This window comes from Nicotiana sylvestris, chromosome 7, assembly GCF_000393655.2.
Source record: "Nicotiana sylvestris chromosome 7, ASM39365v2, whole genome shotgun sequence".
Classification (NCBI taxonomy): Eukaryota; Viridiplantae; Streptophyta; class Magnoliopsida; order Solanales; family Solanaceae; genus Nicotiana; species Nicotiana sylvestris.
In genome coordinates, this window is record NC_091063.1 from 173723325 (window position 1) to 173743867 (window position 20543).

Sequence of the window (20543 nt, forward strand, 5' to 3'; positions counted from 1 at the left end):
TGTTGACATATTCTGTAGTTTGTTTGGCAACTTTTCCATACCTAGCTGGACATTGTGTTTTTCACACATATCTCTATATAACAGTATTGCTATATAACAATTTTTTTACTATAAAAGTTAAGTTTTTTTGGAATCAATGTCCATGCTATGTTATAATATATGCTCTTTATAACAGCACTTTGCTATAACAACCCAAAAAATCTGGAACAAACAAGATTGTTATAAAAAGGTTTGACTGTATATGTATTGACATTCTTCCCGTTCTGAATCCTCATACTCGAAGAGTGAGTATAGGAAAACTGCATTGGCAGTATCAGTTTCAAAAATGAGATGATCAATTGTCTCTTTAGCTTATTGGATGTTTATAACATGAGCATTTTGAAACTTTAAGTGCAAATTCGATAATAGTATATATATATCATCCAATGGGATTTTCTTTTTCAAAATTCTTCATAGAGTAAATGAGATTTTGAAAGGAACATGTTTAATCCAAGTGTTACGCCATGTAAAGAATAGCAGAAGAACCTTCTGCTAGCCCAATATTGTTAACTAAGATTGGAGAATTCAACTAAAGAAAAGGAAGCTTGAAAAGAGAAGATAGATTTTAGATAGGAGAACTTGTTTTGGAAAGAAGACTTTCTTGATTTTGGCTTCACTACAAATGCCTAAGGCTACTCCTATTTATACTTGTCTAGGGATGATTCTAGAGACAAAAATAATCCAGACAATTCTATCACCTTCTACTAATATCTTCCTTAAATATCCAAGACTCTAGAATATCTAGACATTTCTTAAGTACAACAAATATCCAAGATATTACTCCATAACTTTTTAGAAACTTCTTCTAATTATAATTTTTACTCTTCCAAAAAAATTAACTTTATTTTTTCACACTCCCCCTTAAAGTGATTTTAAGCTATCCCAAGCGTGTCGCGGAAGAACTCAACGATGCTTTAGGACGTGTCTTGGTGAAGATCTCAGCACTATTTTTCTGGCTCGTCTTGCTTCCCCAAAAACTGAAGGTTCTTCAGTTGGTCCTGCAAAGAGACATGAGTATGTGCTAATGAAATTTTCGTCTTTGAAACGAGATGCCTTTACTAGTTCTTTTTGGTCTTCCTAAAACACTTGAATCATCTCCTTGTTGAGTTTCATTTCTTTGAGTTCTCGGGCTCCCCCTTCCTCTTAGCTCCTCGATAACTGCATTATCTAAGGAAGTACCTGTGATGGGCAGATTTGATGCTTCAAGGCTCAAGTGTTTAGAACTTAACTCTTTTTCTGCAACTCCATAATACAAAGAGACTTCATCAAATATGACATCCGTTGAAACAATAAAGAGATGAGTTTTAGGATCCATACACTTCCAACCTTTTTTCTTTTCATCACATCCAACAAAGATGCATTTTCTTGCCTTGGCATCCAACTTGCTCTGTTTAGAATCCGGAATGTGAACATAACAAATAGAGCCAAAAACCCTAAGGTGTTTCACGCTAAGCTTTTCTCTAAACATTAATTCATAGGGAGACTTCATATTGTTCGGAGAAAGAGGCATCATGTTAATCACGTACATTGTACATTTCATACCTTCAGCCCACAAGGCTCTAGGTAAACTCTTGGCATGAAGCCAACTCTTACATATCTCAGTTAAGTGTCGGATGTTCCTTTCAACCACTCCATTTTGTTGTGGCGTATCGGCGTATGTCAACTCTCTTTTAATGTCATGCTGACGACAAAAGGAAAGAAACTAATCTGACGTGAACTCACCACCATTATCAGTTCACAACCGCCTTATTCTAGAATCGAGTTCACCTTCAACTATTTCTTTGAACTCCACAAACTTATTGAAAACTTCTGACTTGTGCTTCACAAAATAAACCCAAGTGAATCTAGTAAAATCATTAATGAAAATTAGCAGATAAGAATAGCTTGGGAATGAAGGAGTTCTCATTGGCCCAATTGAGTCGCTGTGAATAAGTTCTAGTGGGGCATTGCACCTTGACAAGGATCTGTCAAATGGAAGACGATGTGCCTTTTCATATTGACATCCTTCACAAACCTCTTCTCCACCAAAATTTCTTAAGTTAGGCAAACCTTTTAGTAGATTCAACTTTACCATGGCTTTTAATTTATCCATGCTTAGATGTCCAAGTCTAGCATGCCAAAGATGTGTATTATCATTGCTACTCATCTTCTCAATATATGAATTAGAGGCAGATAAGACATATAAATTGTTAACTCTCTTACCTGAGTGAACGATATCTGCCTTGAGGACCTTGATATTTCGGAGGAACTTCACATCACGTGGGCCAAATAGCATATAGTTTCCATCATCTAAAGCATTTGCAACTGAAAATAGATTTTTCTTCATACCTGGAACATGAAAGACACTGTTGAGGGTGATAGTGTCTTTTTACTTCTCGTTGATCACAACAGTGCCTTCCTTCTTAACATTATGGACTGTATTATTTGTTATAACAACGACATCATGTCCGTTGTATTCGTGAAAGGTGGATAATTTGGATTGATCTCCAGTGAGATGGTGCCCACATCCTGAATCCACAATCCAGTCTCTTTCAAAATTTATGGAAGCCATGGCATTTATTGCTCGAGTCTTCACTGCGAAGCACTTTTCCCAGTCTTCTTTTTCTTCTTCTTCAGCAACTTTCTTGGTTTGAGCCATATTTCTCTCTTTGGCTCGACAATATCTTTTTATATGCCCGACTTTGCCACAACGATAATATTTTAAAAGCTTTTTACCGTTACTGGAAGACTCCCCCTTCTTTCCTGGTGAGCTTGAACCACTTGAGGATTGAAAGTGCATGTTATATCTTGATTTCCCTTTATAGTTTCTCTTATCGACGACAAGAGCATTTCCTTCCCCTTCTTTGATAGATACACCAGCCATCTATTTGGCTAGTAGCTCTTGTGATGACAGCAAATTCTCAAATTCTTCCAAAGATGGTTGTTGAACCCATCCTTGAATCGATGTAACAAATGGAATATATTCTAGCTTTAACCACGAATAATGATTCTTCTTATTCGTGCTTCAGAGATAGCCTCGTACGGATTCAATAGAGAAATTTCGGAACACATATTTTTAACCTTCAAGAAATACTCGGCGATAGATAGATTACCTTGAGTGGTGTTAGCTAACTCATTCTCCAAAATTTGTAGTCGAGCTTCATCCTTCTTATTGAACAGTCGATCGAAGGTCCTCCATATTTCATGAGCTGATTTACACCTTATAATATGATCAAATAAATTAGGAGAGATAGACATCTTTAGGATAAACTCCGCCTTATCATTAATCTACTTCCAATTCTCACGCGCATTGCTATTTTTCGGTGCATCAACAGGAGGACTTGTGTTACTCTCATTGAAAACTTCCCACAAATCCTCACCAACAAGGTATGACTCCATACAAGTCTTTCATACCTTGTTGTTGGACTGGTTCAATAACTCAATCCCCAGTCCATTAGCACGACTACCCAAATTCATTTAGAGAAACCAGTTGAATCAACCACTAACCCGACCTTGAAATCCAGAAGTTGATATGGCTCTGATACCATGTAAAGAATAGCAGAAGAAGAGTATTAGTCGGAGACCTTCTGCTAACCCAAGATCGTTAACTAAGATTGGAGGATTCAACTAAAGAAGAGGAGCTTGAAAAGAGAAGATAGATTTTAGATAGGAGAACTTGTTTTGGAAAGAAGACTTTCTTGATTTTTGCTTCACTACAAATGCCTAAGGCTACTCCTATTTATACTTGTTTAGGGATGATTCTAGATACAAAAATTCTATCACCTTCTACTAATATCTTCCTTAAATATCCAAGACTCCAGAATATCTAGACATTTCTTAAGTACAACAAATATCCAAGATATTACTCCATAACATTTTAAAAACTTCTTCTAATTATAATTTTTACTCTTCCAAAAAATCAACTTTATTTTTTTACACGCCATACTTTCTGTTGAGTTCTTTCCTATCTCAAAATATAAAAATGCAGTTAAGCAGCTGAATTGTTCATATGTGGTTGGTGTCCATACTGTCTCCAAATACTACCTTAACTGAATGTTAATTGTGACGACTTTTGGGGAGTCGTCACAAATAATACACATTTCGTAGCGAGCATGGTCGCCTCAAAACATGTTCTACAAAATAGATTTTAGGTGGGTCGTCACTACTAATAACGACATATAGTGGCGACTAATTAGTTGCCAGAAAAACATTCAGTGGTGACATTCTTGTTGCCACAAAAGGATTTTACTTTGCGTGGCAGTTTGGGTCAGCACTGCATCCTCCTTTTTAAAAAAGAAAATTACAACAATGCAATAGCCAGCTGTTTTACTACTAATTTCCCAACAACTTTATAATTAACACACTAAATACTCCTAAACAAAATTGTATAGAAAGTTTTTACTATCAAATAGTTTATGCAATAAAGTATACAATGCTCCATTATCCATTGTAATTGTGTGTGTGTATATATATACATGGAAAGAAAAAAAGGGAAATCAAACGTGTTCGAACTCCTTGTCGTTTAGTAATCCTCCAGTTCCACCAGTGTACATCTAGTTTAATGAACAATTTATAAAGAAAATAATAATTCTTAATCTGAAACTAATTGTACAACTGCTTATGATCACGTGTCTTTCTGGTTAATATATGCACAACGACGTTGGAGTTTTAACATCTCCATTTTATTTTAAATATTGAGTTAATTTAGTTTTAGATAGGTTGCTACTCCAAACGGCAACCTAATAGCACACTATTTTTTGTGGTGATTATAGCAGTCGTCACGAATATCAGCACTGAAAACTTTATTTTCTGTAGTGATCTAACAAACATGAAAATGAGCCGTTGAAGCAATGTAGCTTGTTCTTTAAAGTAAGTAAATTGTTCTTTAAAGTATAACTTTTCTATGTGGGGTAAAAAGAGTTTTTTCTCTCTCTAAAAAAGAACCTCAACGGCTATATTATAAACCACTGTTTCCTTCGCGTCAACCGATGGACCCGCCGGACGGCGCCGTTTTGGCACGTAAAGAAGGTCAATCGACTCCAAATACCATGGCGAACCAACCCTCTGATCCAATTGACACAAAATTGGCCTATGCTACAAAGGTCATCTTCTCCTCGAGTGCTCCGAGTTCTTCTACTCAGCCATGGCAGGGATTCTATCATAGTGACCCATACCATGCACAAATGGAATGCCGACGGTTCTATTCAAAGCGACAAACTACTACGGTGTTATGGCTGAAGAGTGCAAACTCACAATTGTTGGGAGATTCCTCAAACCAAGGCCCCAAAACGATAAAATTATGTCAAAATTCAAGGAATTAATATCGATTAAGGGCATTGTCAAGATTGGGGTCTACGATATGTACAATGTGTTCCTTGATTTCACTAATGAAGATGATTTTTACTCTGTTTGGTTTAGAAGAGTAATTGAAATTGAAGGGCAGCAGATGTGGCTCCAGAAATGGTCGCCAGATTTCAAGCCGGAGGAGGACCTGCCTATTGCTCTGGTATGGGTTCTCCTTCCTATCTTGCCTTTTCATATGCACACATGGAATCATGTTAAACAAGTGGTGAGTGCAATTGGTACTCCCTTAGAAATGGACTTAGCTACTAAAGGAAGAACAAGGCCTAGTATGGTCAAAGTAAGAGTTAAAATTGATTTGCTTAAGGACCAACCAAACTCTGTCTATATTGGTCAAATATATGACAATGCCCCCAAAAAGGCTTTGTGCAAAAAAATTGAATTCGAGGGAGTCCCTAAATACTGCAAATTCTGTCGACAATTGGGGCATAATATGATCAATTGTAGAGCTTTAGAAAGAAAAAAGACTACTGAAAACAGGGAATTGGAGGCTCAAAAGACTGATGAAAATCAGAATGAGGATAACAGGGAATTCGATGATCAAAAATCTTGTGCTAATCTGAATAATGAAATCAGAGGAACTGAGACTACTGAATCTGGAAGTGTAACAATGGGCAGGTTGGAAACAGAATCACTCAAAAGTCAAAACCAATTGAAGCAAAAGAGTGACATTGATTCTGATAAGTCCCTGCAACAGCCTTCAAGCAACATCACGGAGCGATCCAGGAAAAAAACTAAAAAAAGCAAACAGAGAAAACTGCCTAAAAAGAAAGCTAAAGTCATTTTCAAACCAATGCTCAACTTATCTGATGACAAAAACAGGAGGAAAAAGCATAACAAAGAGATAAGCTTGGCTCTTCAAAATTTGAATCAGGACAATAATCCTGATAAGTTTGTGAGTGATCAAGGGCAGTCAAATTATGATGAAAAGGGGGTCCAATTTGAGGCTGCCAATGGTTAGGTTCCCTCTAGAACAAACTCAAGAAAGTATGAGCAGAATGTCTATAACAATAACAGTGAAACAAAGGAGAATCTACAGGAGTCAATTCAAGAAAATGATAATCAAAATGAGAATGAAGATCCTGAAAACAGAAAGAAGGAAAAAAGAGCTTTAAACATGAGCGATTATGTCAATGAGTCAACCAGTGTGCCTTCAAAAATTTGAAACCTGCCTGGAATTGATGTGGTAATTGATCTCAACATGGAATCCAAATCAAAACAAGACAAATATGTTACTAGCCAACAAATAGAAGTGACTTCCCTTAATAGGGTGACAGTTATGGTTCCTGAAGATCAAATACAAACTGATTCAAAGGATGAATCCTTTCAGATCATATGTTCCAAAGAAAAAAAAGAGATAAAAGGAATAAAGAATAAAAGCAAAGATACTACACCTCCTAAAGGAGGACACTCATGCTAACCTGATCTGTTTCAATGATAAATGCTATATTTTGGAACATTAGGGGAGTAAATACCAACAAAGCCTTACCAAGGTTAAAAAAATTAATTTTCATCTATAAGATGGAACTTATTGCTATTATGGAACCTCTTGTCAGTATTAATCAAATAGAAAGGTGCAGGAGGTTTCTTGGTTATCAACACTGTATCTCTAATACGAATGGTCAGATTTGGATCATGTGGTCAGGCAACAACATGACTACTTAATCACGAGCAATAACTTACTATCAAATTGCATTATGGGGCTGCCAACAGTGATCTCTATATTACAACAGTATATGCTAAATGTACTCCTAAAGAAAAGAGAGAGTTTTTGAGTAGTTTAGAGTTAACCAATCTTCAGGTGAATGGTTCATGGTGCATCGAGAGTGATTTCAATGTCATTCTAGACCCAGATGAGAAAAAAAGGCGGCAGATCTCACAAAATGAATAAAAGCCTTGAATTTGGTACTTACATAGATAACTGTGGTATAATGGACTTGGATTTTGTTGGTCCAAAATACACATGGTGTAACAATTGGGAGCCAAGAAGAAGAATATGGAAGAGATTGGATAGAGTGTTTATCAATAATGAATGGTCCCAGATTTTTTAAAACGATATTGTCAACCACTTGGCTAGAATTGGCTCTGATCATAGACCTATTCTAATTCAATGCAGTGACACCATCCAACAAGGGACTAAATACTTCAAGTTTTTAAAAAGTTGGACTAACCAACCAACTTTTTTGCAGGTAGTTGAAGAAGTCTGGAGGAATCATGCTAATGAAAATCCTTTTGTGGAGACTTCAACAAAAGCTTAAAATGCTGAGCAGAAGGCTGACTCAATGGCCTAAAGATGACATTGGCAATGTTTTCAACCAAATTCAATACTGGAAAAATAAAATGAATGACATTGAACAAAAGGATTTTATGAACAGTAATGATATTACCAGAACTGAATTGAACAAAGGTCAAGTTGAGTACATTAGATGGATGGGGATGCAGGGTGACATTCTCAAGCAGAAATCTAGGGTGAACTGGTTCGAAAAATGAGATACTAACACTAAATGCTTTCATAGTACCATTAGAGAGAGAAGGAGAAGGCTTCAAATTCTTAAAATCAAAGACCACAGAGGCCACCGGATTGAGGGGGATGCTAACATTAGCAAGGCAGTTGTCCATCATTTTCAACATTTCTTTAACATCAATCACCACTTCAATGATCAAAATATCATCAATTGTATCCCTTAATGTGTAACTGATGATGACAATGAAAATCTCACTGTCATTCCTGATACTGAAGAGATTAGAGATGTTGTTTTCAATATGAGTCCTGATAGTGCAGCTGGGCCGGATGGATATAATGAAAAATTCTTTTAATCCTGTTGGGATATCATTAAGGAGGATATCACTGAATTTGTTCAAGCAATCTTCAATGAGGGGAGACTCACTAAATTTTTCTCACATACTTGCCTAGTTCTTATTCCTAAAGTGGACTCTCCTAGTAGTTTCTCGGCTTTGAGACCTATTAGTTTGAGTAACTTTACGGCCAAGATTATCTCCAAGATCCTTTCCAGAATGCTGAATCATATACTTGGGAAGCTTATATCAGAGAATCAGAGTGGTTTTGTGAAAGGAAGATTGATCACTGAAAACCTCCTTCTAGCTCAGGAGATTGCTCAAGGCGGGAACAAGAAGAACAGAGGATGCAATGTTATAATAAAACTCGACATGGCAAAAGTTTATGACAAAATTTCCTGGACCTTTCAGATGGCAATTATGAGAAAATTTGGTTTCTCTAAAAATTGGATTGACATGATCTAGGGGCTTCTACAAGGTATCTGGTACTCTATCATTATCAATGGGGCTAGGACTGGATTTTCCACATCTACTCAGGGCCTCAAACAAGGAGATCTTTTATCCCCTTTTTTGTTTATTATTGGAGCTGAGGTTCTCTCTAGATCCCTCAATGAGCTAAATGACTTTATGGGCTTCACTCCTTTTAGCATGGATCAAAGAGGCCCAATGATCAATTATTTAGCCTATGCCGATGATATTGTTATATTTTGTGGTGGAAATAACATGACTATCAAGTTAATCAAAAATACTATTGGCAGGTATAAAAATGCTTCTGGGCAGAAAGTTAACAATGACAAGAGCTTCTTTATTACAACCCCTTACACCTGTGCAACAAGAATTAATAGAATTAGAAATGCTACCGATTATATGGATAAGTCCTTCCCTTTCTCTTATCTGGGATGCCCTATATACTTTGGGAGGAAGACTAGCAATCTATTTTACGATATGCTCTCTAAAATTATCAAGAAACTCAATGGATGGCAAGCCAATATGATGTCCTCTAGAGGGAGAATGATTTGGATTAAACATGCCCTGCAATTCCTTCCCACATACATTCTAGCTGCTATGTACCCTCCTAAAGGAATTACTAAGCTCATGGAGAAACACTTTGCAAACTTCTTCTGGGTTACAAATAAAGGTAAGAACAAATACCATTGGTCTTCATGGAATAACTTTTGTCTTCCTAAAGATGAGGGAGGAGCTGGTGTCAGAAAAATGGAGGATATCATAGATACACTTTAGCATTAAAAGATGGTGGAGATTCAGAACTCATCCTTCCCTCTGGGCCAACTTTCTCAAGAGTAAATATTGCAAAAGAGATCATCTAGTGAACAAAAGGCTAAATCCAACTGATTCTCATATTTAGAGAAACATGCTCAAAATCAGAGACAAAGCAGAGAATAACATTAGACGGGAAATTCAGATAGGTAATTGTAGCTTTTGGTGGGACAATTGGACATGCAAATGTGCTTTAGCCAATATTTTACAAGGTGGTGAGAGATCTTCTAAAGTACAGGTGAAAGACTTCACGAATAATGAAGAATGGAATATTGGTAAACTCAATGATCTTCTCCCTGCTCATATTACTGACAATATTGCTCACCTGAAAATAGGAGACCCAAATGAGGATAACTTCTCTATTTGGACTATTTTTAATGATAGGAAATTTTCTTCTAACACAGCATGGCATTCTATTAGATTCAAGAAATAGAAGAATGTTTTCATAAACAAAAATCTGGCATAATTCTATCCCCTTCAAAATGTCTTTTATAACCTGGAGAATTTAAAAAAAAAACAGATTGCCATTTGATGATTCCATTTGTAGATTTGGTACTAACATTATTTTCAGATATTCTTGTTGCTCTTCTACGCAGGTAGAAACAGTGCAACATGTGTTTAATAGTAGTGATGCTGCCAACTTCATATGGAATAACATAGGAAATGCATTTGGAATCAAACATCAACAGGAGCCTATTATTGCTACTCTCAAAAGATGGTAGGAAACAACTGCCAACAATAAAGTGCACAATCAAATTCTTCAGATATCTCCCACAAACATATGTTGGGAACTCTGGAAATAAAGGAATGCATGCAGATATAGAAAACAGAAGAAGTTTCAGTTGAACACTATGAGACACCAAATCATATGGACATTGAAAGCAGTTATCTCCAATATTGTACCTGGTGACTACACTCAGATGGAATGGCCCCTATTATGTGATTAAATTGAGAGACTTAGACCAACACAAAAATGGATGCAAGTCACATGAGAGTTCCTTCTACCCGGCACTGTCAAGGTTAATACTGATGGAAGTTTTTGCAAAGAAAGTGGTAAGGCGGGCATTGGAGGGGTGGTCAGGGATAGTCAAGGGAACTTTATTACGGCTTTTGCTATTCCTATCAGTTGTGATAGTAATACCATGGCAGAGGCTAAAACAGCGGAGTTTGGAGGGAAATGGTGTCGTCAAAATGGGTACACTAATTTCTCTCTCGAACTGGACTCAAAGGTCATTGTAGATATGCTTACGGAAGGAGATACTAACAGTATGAAGATAAAAAAGGGTGATAGACAGAACCTCCTTCATAATTAAACAAACTAGAGCTACGGTCAGGCATTGCTTTAGAGAAAGGAATCAGGTAGCGAATTGTCTTGCTAAATTGGCTACCACCACAAATTAGAGAAGGGTGTATCGGTCATTCCAAGAATTGCCTAACAGTGGAAAAGGACCTTTTCTCCTGAATAAATGGCAACTTCCTAGTATAAGAACAAAGTTTGAAAAAACTAATTTCTTTGTTAGTTAATTTTGTTATAGGTCTCAGGAAGGAGGTTGTACATATATGAACCTCATGTCCTTATTTTGGGGTGATTGCATCACCGTTATTGTATTTTCTGAAGTCAGGCCTAGCCTCCCTCTTGCGCTTTTTTGAATACAACACAACCTAGACTGTTGTCTGGGCAACTTTAGTTTTAAAAAAAAAGTATAACTTTTCTCATAGAAAATATTGACTAATCCAATGTATTTTTATTTTTATTTTTACTTATTTTACATATAACTAAAAATTTCTCATCAAGGTTTGGAGCAATATGAATGTGCATCTGCCCGTTGCATTGTTATTATTGTTTTATATTAGATTTTATAGCGACTGTGGTCGCCACAAAAAATAAATAAGTGTGCTAGAAAATATATGAACACACAGCAGTACTTTTACAAGCCACAAATGGTTTTCATCTGAAACTTAAAAGTCGAGAAGGTCGTCAGTCCTACTTTTGGTGGCGACAATATAAGCCGTCACAAATAGTCGTCACAAATAGTCGTCACAAAATATTTTAATTTTAGCAGACAGAAGGTCGTCGCTCCAAATGGCGCCTATATATGTTTGTCACCTAAAAAAACATTTAATTTTAGAAGATAGAAGTTCGTCAGTCCAAAAGGCGACCAGTACGAGTCCTTTTAGTGGCGACGGTGGTCCGTCGCCACAAATAGGCGTCACCAAAAAAAAATAATTTTAGGTCAATTGTAAAATAAAATAATAAAATAGCTTACTAGTACTATAAATTTAATTATAAGCTTAAGTTCCTCAAACTTTGAGAGTGTTTATACTTTTAGATTCCATTAGGTCACTATATCAAAGTCTCAATATGTGTACAAATATGACGTAATACGACAATAGAGTTTAGTCTGTTGAATATGATTTGAACTTAAAATTACTTACACGTGGCACTGACTTTGAAACTAAGAAGTCTTCTTTCAAGCTAACATTTATATTTTAGCCTGCATATAAACACACAACCAAGAACGTTTAAGTCTTAGTCAAACAATTTCCAAATGAAGAATAAATATTCACAAGTTCAATTTTTAATTTTAATCACACCTAGAAATGAAATAACCTAAACGTGGCGTCTGAATATTAATCAAAAATCCATTATATGCGATAATTTTTTAAGATATAGTGTTTCCTATCAAAGATAAATTTATTCTCAAAACTCGAACCCAAAACTTGTGATTAAAGATATGAAATTCTATCTACCATCTCATCACCAAAATATCACAATTTTGGTGATAATGTACTTTGAAATTGCTATATACCAACACAACTTTTTTTTCTTTTTTAACCCACGCTTTTACCACTAGAGCAAAGCTCAAAGGAAAATTGAAATTCTTCCTCTGCTATTTATTAGGAATTTTCTCTTTTCAAGTAGTACTTCTACACATTTATATTACTTTCACACACCTCGTTGAATATATAGATGGCGAAATACATAAACGACTCTTTGAAGTTGTCCTCAACGATCAAACAGACACCTCAACTGACCGCTTTACCACTGAGACACTTTTAGTGGCTATTAAGTATATCTAGAAGACACTTCACGTTGACATGGCAAGTTACGTGTATTTTAATTGCATTTGGGTGCGTGAGGTTTTATCAGATTTTTTCTTTCTTATTTTAGAATTAAATTAAATTAAATTTGGGAAGTGGGTCCCACATTAAATTATTTTTCTCACTGAATAAACTCTCAGCAATAATATTATCCTTTTTCACCCAAAATTTCAGCAGCTCCACCTCTTTAAGCTACCACCGAAACAATGGCCGGAAGTTTGGCCGGAGCCTTCGTTGGTCAATTATTTTATTTTTGAAGCACAAAAAAGAAAAATTCATTTCCAAACGGTTCAATTCTTTAGTCCCACAAGGCGGTTCGCTCCTCCCCGAGTCATCTTCACCAGTGACTTCGACGACGACCCCTTCTTCATTTGCCTTTCTCAGATCCATCATCAAGTTTCTTTACCACTTTGTTTCCCGGAGCAAGCCTCTCCTGAACCGAACCCGATATCAGAACTCGCCCGTCTAGATCCTACGTTTGTTGAGAAGATTCGAAATCTCGAAATCGAGGTTCAGTCCGGTGATCTTCAGTTAGAGAAAGGTATGACGATTAAGTTGGTGGGGGTGGGGCAGAGCGCTAGTTTTATGACGATTAAGTTGAGGGTTCTGTTATTTGGGAAGATCGAAGGAAGAAGATGGATTAAGGGTTCTGGTTTTGGGAAGATATAAGTGAAAGGAAGAAAGAAGAGAGTTGGTGGGGGTGGGGGCAGAGCGTGTAAATTTGTTGTTAATTACACGTGTAAATTTTTTTTTTATAAATTATACGTGTCATTTTTTGATTGATTCGTTTGACACCTCATTAGCAAGTGTAACTCACCCATATGGTCTGATACACTCGGGTGTTTATTTGATATACTCAGTCAGTTGAGGTGTCTGTTTGATCGTTGAGGACAACTTCAAAGGTTCGTTTATGTATTTCGCCTATATAAATTGATAATATCTTCTATTTCCTTTTGGGGGAACAGAAAAGTACTCAGCACAATTACAAAACGATAAGGTAAGTTTTGCTCCATTTGGAACTCTCTTCTTTTCTGAATTTCAACCATGTTTTTTCACGATTGGAACAGTCTACAGCTAGTACACAACAATCCATGATCATCTTAACATGCAACGATAGCAAATAGACAATTCTAATTCAGCTAAAATAGGCTTTTGAAAATGCACCAAAATAATTTGAATAAGGATTGAGGATGTAACCATTTTTCCTATTATACATTGATGTCCCGTTAGCAACTATCTACGCAAATAACCAAAAAACAAAAAAAAAGAAGACGATGATATTTGTTCCATCAGCAGAAGGTTCAAATTCTGAGAGAATAATTCTCACACCAACAATCTGGAGAAGGAGAGCATACAAAGCTATACACATTGGGAAATTTCTAGTTTCACTTCTAGCATTGGTTCCTTTTCAGGTCCTTTATCTGCATTCTTGCTTGTCAGAACCAGGGAACATAATTACAATGCAACACCTCAATCTTTATATCACCATTCGTCATCAAGACTGGCACGATGAAAACATAGAACTGTGCAAACAAATATGAAGAATGACACAAATTCAATGAACATCGCTCCTGTCTGGATCAGATCAGCATGCCTGAGAATAATGGGGATGGCTATGCTTCCCACAGCTGATGCGCCTGTTAAGAATTTAGCAGCATCCATCCAGCTGCAAAGATGGGGAAAAGAAGGCGTGACAACGAGAAGAATTTAGTGAGAGTCACAAAACAAAAGATATGCAGAAACAAGAAAGGAGGTCTTCATAAAGTAAAACATAAAACCATAGAAACTCAAACTTCCACAGGACCCAAGATAATAGCAGCAAAAACTACAACAACTAAATCTCAGTATCAAACAAGTTGGGATCGGCTATATGAATCCTCGCAAACTATTATTCCATTTAAACTCACCTCATGCCAATATTATGAAAATGCAAATTAAAGTATTAGAAGTTCTCTATATTTTCAATATGTAAAAATCTGAAAGGATAAACTACTCGTAAAAAGCATAGAACCCACAGTAAAAATCTATCATGTTTAAAACATGTTCTCAACTATAATAGGTATCTCTTATATCGATTTTTTTCCCTTCCTTGTGCCTTATCTTTCACTAAGTCCGTTATGTATCCACAAAGATTGTAAATCATACAGACAACTTCCTTCCATGTGATTTTAAGTCACATCATCTTCTTTTAACGTTTTTAGTCACCATGATCTCACACCTACCGACCAGTGTATCAGGAGGTTGACGTAAGACATGACCAAACCATCTCAATGAACTTCTCTTATTTTGTTGACCAAACCATCTCGAGCAACCTTCTTTTATTTCCATGTATGCTACTTGAGCCTTCTTGAGAATGTGATCATTTCTAATCTTGTCTAATCTTGTATGACCACACATCCATGTTAGCGTCCGCATAACCGTGATACTCATCTTGTGAATGTGTTAAACTCCAATGCCCAACATTCACTCTCATATAGCATTGTTGATCTTATAATTGTTCTATAGAACTTACCTTTCACTTTGGTAGGGATCCTTCTATCACATAACACCCCAGTAGCACATCTATGTCACTTTTTTAATGTCCCTAAGTCTATGCTCTATCACTCTTTCCCGAGTTTTTCATCATTTGACTCATAAGTTTAATACAACAATAGTTCGCACAACTTTTAATGTCTCCTTTGTTTTATAATTGGGGATAAGGGTAATATTTCTCCACTCATCGGACATCCTACCATTTCTAAGTATACCATGAAATAGCTTTCAGTCAGTTTACTCCAACCTCTGCGACAATACCATCTATGGACCACAAGCATTCTAATCTTCACATATTTCACGGCATCATTCACCTTTGTCGGCCAAATTCTAGGAGAGCTAATGTTTTTACCATGCACAGATGCAGATCTAGAATATTTTTATCGTGGTTCAAACACCCGATTCAATCCACTTAGAGCATCATCCATAACACAAGTATAATCAATCCTTTCATTCTTCATCAAGTAATTATATTTTCTAACATAATTATATTTCTGAAGTCTTATAGATCTAACCTCGACTTCTGTTATATAAGTTAAATATGAATTTATTTCAAAGCACTGCAAAGTCCAAACAGAACACACTATATAAATAGTTTGTAGTATGTAGTTTTAATCATAAAACAAGCAAATGCATGGATTTCTATTTCCACATTTCATGTTAGTGGGTGCAGCAGTCACATCCTTATCAAGTCTTTTCTTCCCTTTTCTTTTTCCTTTTGTTCTTTAGACATGACCACGCCATATCAAGCGACCTTTTTTCATTTTATCCTCGACGTATGCCAACTTGAACCTTCTCACAAATTCACATGCCTTGCCTTTTTTTAACTCCCTTGCTCATATGATGCAAGTCATAACAATAGTTTCTTTTTCAAAATTCATTCTAATTAATATCGACCCCACCAATTAGATGGTACTTCATTGTTGATAAATTGGATAGCTTTAATATTATAGAAGATACAATGATTAATTCTAAAAGCAACTCAAACTCTAGTAGAACTTATCCCATCATCTGCAGTAGCTAGATTAACCCTTTTGCAACATTCAGCTCTCGGTAGGGCCACAGGCAGTTGCACACTAGCGAACTAGAACCATACTACTCTCTCTGTTTCAATAGTGAACCTATATCCAATTTTAAAATAAAGACTCCCTTCTAATTTTGAAAATTATTTAATTTAAACGTCCGATTTTTTCCTTAATGAGAAGTTTCTATAGCCACACAGATGTTAATGGCATATTTAAAACCACGAGTTTCAAAAGTCTTAAAACCAAACAAATGTTTTAGTATATTTTAAGATCACAAGTTCCAAAAGTCTTCTTTTCTTTCTTAAACTCCGTGCCCGAACAAATAGGATCACATAAATTGAAACGGATGGAGTATCTTTTATGACTGCCTCATTCCATTTCATTTCATGCCATCTTCCGGCAGTCCAACGTTAGGGTTAAAAATCACTTTCCCCAATGAATAGGTGTCATCTCATTTGCAAGTTTATTGTAGTAGAAAACTTGATCTTCCAATTCTTTACTACCAACAGTAGTTAGAAGGCCATTTTAAAAAATTCTCGAGTCACGTGTTTTTCTCCTCGTAAGATTGACAGATCATCCCTCAAAAGAGTACAACTGAGGCAGTATCTCAACTTTGAGTGGATACAGTTCATTTCAGACCACATACGCCACATGTGCTCATTATCCTGTACCCGGCACCACTAACTAGTCTCTCCAATATGTAAATGTTTACCATATGAAAACTAACTTTGTCAATGCAGCAGCACTAACATGAAGCAATTTTTGACAGAAAGACAATCTCCAAAAAAAAAAAAAAGATTGGCCAAATTAGCAGTCACCAAATCCTACTTATACAAGCATCATGTCAAGTAACTCAATATAGCACGTCTAGTACAACAATATTCATCTAATTAGTATAATATTACAAATCTTCCTCAAGAAAGAGGTGAATTTTCTATGAATGAGGGATGTACGAGCATCAAATAAGAAGTCATATAGATCTCTCAGATTTTAAAGCGAACATGATCTAGAACATCTACTTAAGAGATGGATGGAAAATACTAGAACAAACCATGACTAATTTGAGAGGATTGCAAATGATGGGGGCTGGCAAATGAGATACAGTACCCCCACCCACCCACCCAACCCCTTTATTCAACATCAAAAAAGGCAGAGTTTATTCTCAGTTTCCATAAGTAAAAAACGCAACTCCTATAGCAGTATGTAAGAAAATCTAAGATAGGAGATTCAAGAAGCTTTTGCACATTTTAAAAGTATCTTACCCCCCGCCATCTCGACTTATTAGGAACTGTGTGGACCCACCACCAAAGAATAAGCACGGCATGGGAACCAAAACATACATAAGAGCTGTAAAACCAAGTAATCTTCTTAGTCAAAATACTTAAGACATAACTCTGCTTACAAAAAGCAGAAATAACTCAATAAGACCACCTACGTAGCTCAGACTTCTTTCACAAACCTGATAACATTGGCCACCAGTTGTTGTATATAGCACAGGCCTACAAGAAAAAATATGCAGCAAAATCATGATGCAGTTAACTCTTTGGACGAGACCAAAAGCAATTCCAAGGCACTGTTAACTCTAAAAAATATATTAGCTGTGCAAAAAGTAAACAGATAAATTATCCTGTTTTATACAATATACATACATACACATTATATATGTATATCTATGTATTATAGGTAATGGGGGGGGGGGGGCACTTGCTGGTACACAAAGGGTCCACAAAAAGTAGAGAACTTTAAGCAACAATTGAATAGACTACATTCATTGGTACTTGCATATTGGAAATAGATGGGCACACACTCATCACACAGGAAAGCGTTTATAACACCTACCAGGATCTGTAGCAAGATGCTGGAAGAAAACATGAAGGCGAGCCCCGCAAGCCTGGATCAGACGTCATATCAGAACACACTCGACCAGAAATATAGACCAAAGGCAAATATTAGTTGAATCACTTACACTTTATCCGAGAAGTGAAAACCAGCAATTGAACCATAAAGATGACGCAAACGACCAGAAGAAATCAAGTTAGTAATGGTATGAACATAATGAAATTCGACAATTTAAAAGTTACCGAGCTAAATGGAATTAAAAAATATGCTCAAAAAACAATTATTTTAATGATAGCATCATTTGCAAATATAAAACCCAAAGAGAAAAATCAAGTAAACAAAGCAATGCCCCTCTAAATTCAGCATGGTCTAGCATGATAGACCCAGTTTAACCTTGTAGCTTCAGGGACAGTAAAACGAGTAGACTAATTAATTAGAAAGTTTCAGCAACCAAGTAAACATGCTAAGTTGCAAGTAGACTAGTTAGTTTGGAATTGATTAACTACAGATGAGCATCAAGGTTTCATTAGAAGTCAGATTAAAAGTAGTCAAAGTCCACGATTCACAGCCACATGCTGGTCGTACTGACAAATGACAGAAGCAGTCGTCACACACTAGAGGATGAAACATATAACATTCAAATAGTGCATCTTTAAGTTCAGAAATTTTAGCTTTAATTTCAGCAGCAAATTGAAGACATGCTTTGGATCATACCTCTAAGATGCTCTCATCTTGCTAAATCATTAGGCTTGCCATATTTACTAGTTCTTTATCTTTATTTTTTTCCTCTCTTCTATATTAGCATACTTCCCATTTCCGCCTTATATTTTTTCCCTTTTAGTGCTGCTTTAACACACCAGCACTGTAGAAAGTAACATGAACAATATGATAGAATAATTCTCGATTATACATCTGCTTGAATGATACAATGCAACTTGGTCAAATTTTAGTGCAAAATGATTTCTGAAAAGACTCAAGATTCAAACTTTGATCAAAAACAATTCAATTAAACATACTATAAGCTGCCAGTGAAGCCCAAAATTGAAGATATAATAAGAATTCTATTGCCAGCAACAAGCAAAGATGGACAAAAAAAAAGTAACCATAAGCCCAAATCTTAATCAGAAGTATTTCAGCTGTAATAAAATTATTAAAGAATTAAAGGAACTAGAATTGGGTCATTTTTATTCATCTACAAAAGAATCCCACCAAATCTTGATACAACAACTAGAAACAAACACTGAATAATAAAACTACAGAAAAAAATTGAATAAATCAATATAGGTTTATTGCTAATTGAGAACTGAAATTGGAGAGTAAGAAATTGTACCTTCAATTGTCATCGCCATTTATGGTAAATCTTATAGGGGCAAAAGAGGAAGGAAATCTGATTTCCTTGAACTGAAACAATGGGAAGACTTCGCACTCAAATTTGGGCTTGTAAATTTGGCTGCAAGTAAATAAGTACGTATTTATTTATTTATTTAGGAGATCCTCCCACTTTATTATTTTGTCGTTTTCTGCTCCATTGAATGAAAATTCATTTAAAGGCCTCATAAGTGATACTTTACACCTAGGGAGTTGGGGGAAATAGTATTTACACCCCTTTGTTTGCTCAATTGTGATGCCTTTGAATATTCTCCCTCCCTTTCAATCTAGACGAGTTAGTTTGATTTGACTCGAAGTTTAAGAAAAAAAAATTAAAATTTATAATTTTAAAAGCTTAAGAGAAAAAAGCTTTGTGAGGTCATAATATTTATGTGGTTATAAAAACTTTTCATTAAGGGAAATAGTATTTACACCCCTTTATTTGTTCAATTGTGATGCCTTTGAATATTCTCCCCCGTTTCAATCTAGACGAGTTAGTTTGATTTGGCACGAAGTTTAAGAAAAAAATTAAAATTTATAATTTTAAAAGTTTAAGAGGTAAAAGTTTTGTGGGTTCATAATATTTGTGTAGTTATAAAAGTTTTTCATTAAAGGTGCAATAGGTAAAATGAAGAGTTTAAAGTTAAATTATTTCCAAATTTAAAAATGTATCATTTATTTTGGAACTTACTAAAAAGAAAAGTACTTAATCTCATTTGAAACGAATGAAGTAGTATTTTTCTCCTTTTTCTTTTTATATTTTTTTATAGTGGGAGAAAGTAAAGAAAGAGAATATTTTGAAAAATTAAATCCTGCAACCAACTAATAATTCTAATCCCTAGAAAATATATTAAAATTTTTACAATAAGAAGCACAAGAAGTTTATCTTCTACTAAGAAGTCAATGCAATTATAACTTTCACTTGTATTAGATATACAAATGTGATTTTCGTGTTAGCTGTAAATTTCATCCCTTTTTAATCCAATTTAACACTATTACTTGGTTAGATGATGCATTTGTTAATTATCTTCATTATTAATTACTCCATCACATGCTTTTAAAATTGGAGATATCAATAAGATTTAACATTAATTGGTCATATGCTTGGAGCCAAATGAAAGGGATTAGTATCGAGGATGTGAGAGGAAAAAAATCATTATGTATGAAAACATATCTTCAAAATAGTTTTTTAAAAAATAAGATAAATAAGAATAATAAGTGAGC

The 20543-nt window shown here is 35.4% G+C and overlaps 2 protein-coding genes across 2 annotated transcripts; both read right to left on the minus strand.

Moving 5' to 3' along the window:
- Positions 1-1774: 1774 nt before the first annotated feature.
- On the minus strand, positions 1775-2365 carry LOC138874165 (uncharacterized mitochondrial protein AtMg00300-like). Its single transcript, XM_070152674.1, has one exon. The coding sequence runs from the start codon at positions 2363-2365 to the stop codon at positions 1775-1777; it is 591 nt and encodes a 196-aa protein (XP_070008775.1).
- Positions 2366-13714: 11349 nt separating this feature from the next.
- LOC104247380 (vacuolar protein sorting-associated protein 55 homolog) lies at positions 13715-19233 on the minus strand. Its single transcript, XM_009803384.2, has 5 exons — positions 18079-19233; positions 17952-18003; positions 17572-17611; positions 17375-17459; positions 13715-14221 (listed from the first exon to the last, which is right to left on the minus strand). The coding sequence occupies exons 2-5, from the start codon at positions 17982-17984 to the stop codon at positions 14038-14040; spliced, it is 342 nt and encodes a 113-aa protein (XP_009801686.1). The 5' UTR covers positions 17985-18003; positions 18079-19233; the 3' UTR covers positions 13715-14037.
- Between the last annotated feature and the right edge of the window lie 1310 nt (positions 19234-20543).